General features: G+C 38.4%; 1 protein-coding gene across 1 annotated transcript; it reads left to right on the top strand.

Annotated features, from left to right (window-relative positions):
* The first annotated feature begins 922 nt into the window (after positions 1–922).
* On the top strand, positions 923–8170 carry rps4x (ribosomal protein S4 X-linked). The gene is made up of 8 exons (XM_015037412.1): positions 923–926; positions 3105–3174; positions 3725–3802; positions 4058–4238; positions 5899–5996; positions 6647–6818; positions 6911–7068; positions 8008–8170. The coding sequence occupies exons 2-8, from the start codon at positions 3172–3174 to the stop codon at positions 8107–8109; spliced, it is 792 nt and encodes a 263-aa protein (XP_014892898.1). The 5' UTR covers positions 923–926; positions 3105–3171; the 3' UTR covers positions 8110–8170.
* Positions 8171–9363: the final 1193 nt, after the last annotated feature.

Consider the following 9363-nt stretch of genomic DNA (forward strand, 5'->3'; position numbering starts at 1 on the left):
ATTTCCTTAATAACAATCGGCTCTCTGAGGTGTAGCGAAAGACATAAAGTTGCCCCTCACTGCCTCTAAATCCAACGGACAGACACTCTGAGTCTCCTCTTCCTCTGTCTCGTCCCCTAATGCGGTCAAAACAACATTCTTCACATCGAAGGGAGCCTTGTGTTTGTTTCCATCTGCTCCGTATTGTTTTAAAGTCTTCTTTTGAGTGAGTGAGTGTGTATGTGTGTTTTTTGCGGTCCAGTCTCAATCCCAGCTGAGTGGATGTTTTCTTTGCTGTGTGAACCAGAGTCCCCCTCTGCTCCCCTGAGAAACTGCCTGATGGAAATGCTTAATTTGTCCTCCTTCCTTTTTAAAGAAATTCACCCCTCAGTGAGACAGAAAAACCTAAACAGGGACTGTTTCCAACTCAAACATTGCTTTCAGGACTTTAAAACTGGAATTTTACAAGAAATGGGCTTAATTTTTGTTTTTGTTCCTCCTCTTGTACCTCGTGGAAAGACACAGCATTACAAAAAGCTGACTTTGAGGAATCAAGTTAGACGTTTTTGGCTTAGCTTAGCACCAGCTCCACAATTTCCAAGGTCTGTGAACCGTTTGCTTTTGTGTGTGGAGCCTTTGAGCTTCAGCTGAAATTCAAGTAGACCGAGCTAAAGGAACTCAAGAAATTAATTTTTAAAATGACCAAGAAAGTTTTGGTGCCTCTTAGGGCTTTCCACTAAAGATGTTCTAGTTGTTAACCAGGGCTGGTGTCCAGCCTGTTCTTAACTGGTTCTGTGAAAGGATTGTTTTCCTTTTCCACCAAATCAGAGGTCCCTATTACGTCATTATAAATGTCTAATCCAATTATCGATAGATTCTCCCCACTTTATTCTGCGTTTTTGTGAAGGACTATGTTGTGACAGGCATTTAGGGTGAACATGATGGAGGTTTAATGATAAAAACAGAAATCTTACACAAGGATAACAGGACATGACAGAGGAACAGAAGGATCCACAAAGGACAAACGCACAAAAAGCAGAATAACCAAGAAACTGAACACCAAGGAAAGACCTAACATGGCAACACTTTTCTATAAAGCAACGATGAACACGGAAATTAACTGAAAACAGTAATAACAATAATAAAGAACCCAGAGGCGATCAAGACACTAATGAAAACCAAAACCCAAGGATCGTACCAAGGATTATTCCTATGATTAAGACAGCTTAACCACTCTGCTCTGTTTGCCAAGTTTAAGAAATGAGTTAAAAACAGATTTGTTTGCAACAAAGACTGCTTTTAGTTAAAGTCACTGGATATAAGTAGACCTGCTAACTGTAAATTAAATAAAAGACAAACATCTTCCACTGCAAGAAGATTTTAATTAGTTGTCTATCTATCTATCTATCTATCTATCTATCTATCTATCTATCTATCTATCTATCTATCTATCTATCTATCTATCTATCTATCTATCTATCTGCTCATTGTTCACAGCACCACACTGCCATCTGGTGGATTGTGTTGGGAAGCGCAAAACCTTTGTAAGATTGTAATGTTTCACGCTGGTTATGATCCGCTCAGAATAACTTCACATTACTAATTTACTATGTTGTTCTTTCCGGGTCTTTTCTAGACCCCGTTTCCTGTTGAAAACAGTCTTCATGCCAGATCTACCGTGACGGGTATTAGTAGTGTTGATAAGTTTCAGTAAAACTGCCGTGTTGATTTTTGGATCCTGGTTGTTCTCCGACAAACAAAAGATGTGAAGATTCTTAGTTTGGAAATTATTCCCTAGTCTAGAGGAAATTTGTCTTAAAATAAAATTAAAATAAAACCACGGATTATCCAGATTGGTCAATTGCATGTTTTCTCTTTGGCTGCCGAGCTACATACTGCCCTCTAGTGGACAGTTAACAAAAAATATCTCATCGTTTAAATTTAAAATGTAAAATTATTAGATTCCTCTGTACATTTCTGGATTATTTTAAACGTAAATACATAAGTTTAATGTGAACTCACTCACAAAAATTCTTTCAAGGGGAAAGTTCAAAGATAAAACCTGCACAGACAGGGAGGAAGGAGGAAAATGGGAAAAGGAAGGTAGGACAATATGAGGGTATGAAGAAAAAAGAACAGAGGGAAGGCAAAAAAAAGGAAGTAGGAATGTAATGAAGGAAACAAAAAAAACTAGATCAATTTCCATACTTTCCCAGAATGTGCAGGAAACCTGCAACATTTGCTAAGTTGGACAACATTCAGTGCTTTATACCCTTTGGGCATTTCTTAGGAACACATTTCTCCACTCTGTATTCCTTTTCCCTATCTGAGACTTTTTAATATATATTTATATATATATTTGAAAAAAAGAAAAAAAAAACACATGTGTTTACGTTTCCAAAACAATGAAGCTTTGATGAAAAAGTAGGTCACTAGATATAGACGTATAATCATCCTCACAGGGGGGGTTTGATTCAGGTGTGAATCCAGAGCAGGTTCATTCACCGCCTCTCTGGGAGCAGAGCTGCGTTCAGAGAAGGAGCTGGCATGTGTTCATTAGTTGGAGTCATTTGGCAGAGGCCAAAACAGTCCCAGCAGGGCTTTTATAAATGTAAACAGGACTAAAATGAGTCACAAACATTTCCTGTATCTCTTGATAACCGAGAGTTGCTGTCAAACACAGCCACATCTCTGCATGCAAATCAATAGCTTATGCAATCATGCAGATTTAATCAGAACTGAACATTTCTAACAACAAAACACCCAAACAAATACACAAAAAACATTCACTCTCACTAGAAATGACTAAATGAAAAGAGTCTTGCATTTAGGAAACTCACCCACTCGCTTTGATGGGTAAAGCTAACAGATAAACAAAACCACCTGACCACGCAATCACAAAATAATTAAAGTTAATACAGAAATATCTCTAAGGTTGTTTTTTAAAAAAAATAAAATTGATTTATTAATGACATATTTAAACATTTATCTGCTAACATGCTCCAAAACTAATGGCACATTTAGGTAGCCATTTTATTATTAAATATGTACTTTTAGGTAGAAAGTGACTTACTAAGCTAAAATGGATTTTGGCTTTCGACTTTCGACATTATTGTCCCTCCCAGTCTGCCGTTGGCGGCGATATCATTCACTAGCGGAAGTGAGGAGGTCCTTTTCCCCGCAGACTCCAACATGGTGAGCCGTCTTTCTTCACGATTCTGCTGTGTGATAATCTCTAAACATCCCCTTCTCTGTTCACATTATTAAACCAATACATGTTCTAGTGTAAAATAACACAGATTAACTAACGGCAGATTTATATATTGTGAGGCAGCGTCGGGATTTCTAGTCTTAAATGGTGGTTTGAAAAGCCACTTGCAACCCGCTACTTCTTAGCTTAGCATAATGGAGGAAAGAGGTATGCTGCTATGATGTACAAGAGTTTCCCCACAAATGACGCCTTATATTTTAAAATGTATCACTTCATATGTATGGTGTATTCTTAAAAATGATTTAATGAACGTATTGGTGACGTTAGCATAGTTAGGGCCCTTTTGGTTGTACCAACCCGCATTCATTTCAGCGGCACCGCTGCACAGCAAGCTAACGCGGCCGGGCTAATGTAGTATCAATTCGCGTGCTGTCAGAATGTATTCGCGCAAGTTGACAATTAATTTATAATTGTAAACATGTTCAGAAGGGTGAATTCCCAGTCTCTTGACCGGCTCTGTCATCTGTCCTCCAGGCAAGAGGACCGAAGAAGCACCTGAAGCGCGTCGCAGCGCCGAAGCATTGGATGCTGGACAAGCTCACCGGAGTCTTTGTAAGTAAACTTACTGTTGTTGTTTCTTATAAAAAAAATCGCGGTTGTATGAAATATTATCAACTCAACTGAATGTAACTAATCATATGTGTATGTTTGACATGTCAATTCATTGCTCAGTTGCTGTGGGAGTGTTAGAAAACACTAGGAATGATGAGATCTCTGAAAACTGTTAGCAGGCAGAAGTGTTTTGTATCTACATTGTTTGAAAGTAACACATCATCTTAACATGTCTCTCTCTCTTTCTCCTTCCAGGCTCCTCGTCCCTCCACCGGTCCCCACAAGCTGAGGGAGTGCCTGCCTCTCATCATCTTCCTGAGGAACCGCCTGAAGTACGCGCTGACGGGCGACGAAGTGAAGAAGATCTGCATGCAGAGGTTCATCAAGATCGACGGCAAAGTCCGCACTGATATCACCTACCCTGCTGGATTCATGGGTGAGCTTAGAGACTTATTTTTTTCCTCACCATTGTGGTCGCGTCCGGACGTTAAACTGTCGGGCCGGGGATGTATTTATTCCGGGAGTGGTGATGAATATGTGGTTTTGATCAGCAGTGAGCTGAAAACTCTACAACCCAAATCCTCTAAGAAGTTCTGAGCTCCAACTAAAATGTTTTGTTTTTCAAAGATATTTTAGATGCAAGCTGGTCGTAATTATTGAGGTGATGTTTTTTATGCTTTGTTTATGCCAGCTTCTTTTTAACTGGTCATTTTGAGGGTGGAATCATCTTAGAACTAAGTGTTGAAGTAGTAGATGTAGACTGTAAAAGCCCACTTAATTTTTGACAAATGTCGTCAATGTGAGAGTTATCTGCTTTTTTTTTTCTTTAAAGAACTCTCCTTTCATTGCTATTAGATTTTTAAGTAACTTGAATTAAAACTGGTGCAAAAAGAAATGGATACATTTTCTTCTGTGGGAAGTTATTTGCGGAAAATAACACTAGGAAGAGTATTAAGTGTCCAGAAATTAAAAAAACAATGAAAACATGTTATTAGATCTGAGTTAATGGACATCATGGAAGGTAAAAAGAGCCACTTGTGGAAGTAATTTAGCAAATATTTTTAAATCGAAGTGAGTTTTTTTTTTTTTAGATTAGTAAATACACCAATCAGTCAGAGTTAAAAATCTGACTTTTTGTTTTTCACTGAATACAGCTGTGAACTGAAAATACTCCCTGTTTTTTTCATCATGTCTATGAGTTGAGCCCTTAAAGAAGATGAGGACTAAACTCATTTGTCAGGCCAGACTTGGAAGACAAATGAGTAAAAATCTGATCAGTCAGTTCATCTCGGATGCAGAGTGAATTAAAGTAGATCTGATTATTGACATCCAAAGCTGTCTTTATTGTTAGATGTTTGAGTAATGTAGGAGCGATGTGAGTTTTTGCTTTATGGTGTCTTGATTTATTATATTATCAAACACATGTTGGAAGATTAGCTAACCAGTCAACCAGAGATTTCATTTGAAGTTTTTCTTGTTTGGTTTTGATTTAAACCAAAAAATCTCAACGCTTTCTCGCCTATAATATACCAAAGTTATAAATTCCCAGATTTTGGGGTCTATAACCCCCCCAAAAAAAAAAAAAAACCCTGAAGGTGCATCAGTGTGTTTAATACAAGTTTCTTTACGTTTTATGTAAGGTGAGGGCCGTTTTTAGAAACTATTTGGGATAATGTCTTTTATTTTGAAATACACATCTGCTACTTATCAGGTAACCTGCTGCTCATTCATTTGGTCTTACTTTGCTGAGCTCCAGTGGGACGTGGCAGCAGGGAATAGCTTGATAAAATCATCTCCACACACACCTGCTCATTAACACGGTGGCTAGTTTCGGATGCTAATTGAACAAAGTTGTCCATGCTCATTTTTAGTTAAGGTTCCTGAGATCCTTTGTCAGCTGTGGATGAAATAGAGACATCCCTCCTCCTTCCTTCACTGCATATCTGCATTATGTTGAGGCAGCAGTGTTTTAGCTAAAATCCCACACCAAGCGCTGGGTCACTCTCTCAGTAGTTGGTGGATGTTTATGACTTCCTGTTGGCTGATAGATGGAATCGTGTGAAATTAAACAATGTTCTCTGGTTCCTTTCCTTCAGATGTTATCAGCATTGAGAAGACTGGCGAGCACTTCCGTCTGATCTATGATGTGAAGGGACGTTTCACCGTCCACCGCATCACCGCCGAGGAGGCCAAGGTGAGTCGAGCCTGGGAAATCAGAATATTCTTTTATTTTTTCACCCATTCACTCCTTGAGTTTCCATAGTTTATGGTGATGTCTATGAATTCGGGTTAAATCTGTGGTGAAATATAAGGGTTAGGCAAAAATTTCTTTTTTTATTTTGAAGAGAATAAAATCATATTACAAGAATACACTCATAGTTATATGACAATAAAGTCAAAATAATTCAAAAATAGTCGCATTACTAGAATGAAGTAAAAATATTAAGAGAATGAAGGAGATGTCTAATACAATAACTTTTTTCTAATTTAAGCAACTTTTTTCTCAAATTTTACTATATCCTGTTAAAATTCTGTCCTTATTCTGTTAATATGATCGTGTTCTCGTAATTAAAATAAATGTCCTGATATAATACGCCTGTACAGTAATACGCTATCATACAACTAATTTTTAAAAAAATATTTTGCCGTTTATTTGTCTTTTAGAAAAGAAAGCAGAGAAGGAAAAAAACTATTTTATTTTGAAGCTATATTGCACAGCCCTCAGCATGACAAGTACTGACTAGTTTATGCCTGAAACTCCTAATGTTTCTGGTTTTTGATTATATAAAAGCAGCAGAAACATCTGTGCTTAATTCACCTGTGGATCGTCTCTTCTCTCTGCAGTACAAGCTGTGCAAGGTGAAGAAAATCCTCATCGGCACCAAAGGAATCCCCCACCTGGTGACCCACGACGCCCGCACCATCCGCTACCCCGACCCCCTCATTAAGGTCAACGACACAGTCCGCATCGACCTGGAAACTGGCAAGATCACAGATTTCATCAAGTTTGACACTGGTAGGTGTGACTCTTAACTCAAACTCCACTGTTCCCTCTCTGACGTCGTTTTATTGACTCTGAGCCGGTTCCTTCTGCTCTCCTGTCTCCAGGTAACCTGTGCATGGTGACCGGTGGCGCTAACTTGGGGCGTATTGGTGTCATCACCAACAGGGAGCGCCACCCCGGCTCCTTCGACGTGGTGCACGTCAAGGACACCACAGGCAACAGCTTTGCTACCAGGCTCTCCAACATCTTTGTCATTGGCAAGGTGAGCAAATTCAGACTTGGATCGTCATCATCACTGTCCCCGTTTTGTGTTGGGATGTAATATAAGCAGGTTATTTAAATCTCCTGAAAGCAACAAGCTTTCTCATGTCTTTGACTTCCAAATTGGGTTAATTGGCTTTCAAGATTCTTGTTCAGGTGGCTTTTTGAGACGTGTCATTTTGGAGCAATGATGATCATTAATGGTTTTGATCAGCAGTGAAAAAATCTTACCAATTCCTCTAAGAAGTTCTGAGCTCCATGACCCACACAGCTGTTTGTGCACTTCACATCAAACAGGGTGTCAGTGCATCCTGAAAAAGTCTTAATTTAATTTATCTAAAATAATGGTCTTAAAATGTTACAGTCCATGGGTAATATGTAAGTTGGCCTTAAATACGGTAATCACAGTTCTTAAATTTTGTCGTGAAAGGGCAATTTAATCTCATATAGCTTATTATTTTTCTTCAGTTGCATGTAGACATCTTCATTATGTTCTGAGACTAGTTGGTTAAAGCTACCTAGCTTTTTTACGTCTGCCATTTAAGTGTAAAACATTTCCACTCTGACGTTCATCTTTGCCACTTGCTCTTCTGTTGCCAGGCCTTGCGGTGCATTGTGTGAAAAAAGCTTGGCACTACTATATAAAATATTGAATGTACTTTTGTACATATGCTGTGATACAGGTCTTAAATTTTATTCATGGTAATCTAAAGAACTCTTAAATTTGAGTTTATGAAACCTTATCAAATAATATTGCTAATATTTGCAGACTGTAAAGCTATAAACCCTGTATCAGAGTTCCAGATAGTGAATATGTGGTTAGAATAATTTGAAATGAGATGATGGATTAATTTGGTGTGTACTTGATGTGTTTTTTTTTAATTATTATTAATCCATTTGACCAATCTAAATTGTTGTGATCTGACTGTTCTGGTTCCAGGGCAACAAGGCATGGGTGTCCGTGCCCAGAGGAAAGGGAATCCGTCTGACCATTGCCGAGGAGAGAGACAAGAGGCTGGCTGCCAAACAAGGCAGCAGCTAAACTGGCCCCTAAACAGACAGCCTGACCCTGGTTTTCAAATAAAATCTTATTTACAAAAGAATTATTGTTTTTGTGGTACTTTACATAAGGTAGACGTATTCATATTGTGTAAATAGTATTTTTAACTACTTGATGTCCCAAATATCAAACATACGGCAAAGAATGAGTGATTAGGCCTGAAATATTTCACTCATTAATTAAACTTTGTGCTTTTCACTTTCTAAAATGACAATATGCTACATTGGTGGAGATCTTTTCTGTCTCTGTCATCAAATGACAGTATTAAAAAAGTATGTAATGCATATTTTTCTGAAAGTTGCATGTAATTTTTAGTCCTTGTCTGATTTTCTATACAAGCTGCTGATCATATGTACCTAATGGTGTCCAGCTAGTGTTCATTACGCTTCCAAATGATTTAATTTTATTCTCTTCCCACATTTCCTCAGCTCACAACTGCTACCAGATCACATCCTGAATTTGTCTTACTGAAACAAGTTGAACACAGAATTGGCTCGAATGTCTGGCACATGCAGACAACTGATGGCGACGTAGATGGTTTCTCCTGTAGATTCTAAACACCCACGTCCAATTATGTTATGTGGAGATCTTAGTATTGTGCTCCAAATATTGAAGAACCATGTGGCATCTGTGCCTGCAGGTATTGGCCTCTTAACGCACCAGCTTGTGTTGGTTGTCTCTGGTGAGATGACCTACCACTGTGAACTCCAGGGCTTTTATAATCCACAAAGTGTGTCTCCTTCTGGGTGCTAAAAGTGGTCCTGTCCATTGTTGGTATTATTTAGCTCCCATATTTTATCATCCCTCTATCATTAGTAATCCTCTGCTTTCCTGTGAATCAGAGTTGGATGTGGCCTGTTTCCAGTTAAGCACATCGCCCACCAGCCACCGCAGTAAACGCTCATGCTTGCTCGCTGGTGCTTTGTGCATTTAACACAACTTGTTTTATTACTGGCCCTGGAATGGATGTCTAAAATTAACTGTGGACAGAATGCATTTTTAGTTGACAATTTTGTCGGTCATCTCGGATTCCTTTGTAAATTAATACCACTGAAGAGGAAGTGCTTGTCACTTTTATTAGAATCTCCTGCTGTTCTTTCTTCAGCTGTAAGTTTTATTTGACTTAATTTGGAGCAAGGGATCCACGCTTCCTTAAAGTCTTGAATTCATGTATTTAAAATTAAGGCCTTAAATCTTGAAAGTTTTAAATGTGTCAAGACTTTAATCTCCAATGTA

This window comes from Poecilia latipinna, unplaced genomic scaffold (genome assembly GCF_001443285.1).
Source record: "Poecilia latipinna isolate Pla-1442-1.1 unplaced genomic scaffold, P_latipinna-1.0 Scaffold404, whole genome shotgun sequence".
Classification (NCBI taxonomy): domain Eukaryota; kingdom Metazoa; phylum Chordata; class Actinopteri; order Cyprinodontiformes; family Poeciliidae; genus Poecilia; species Poecilia latipinna.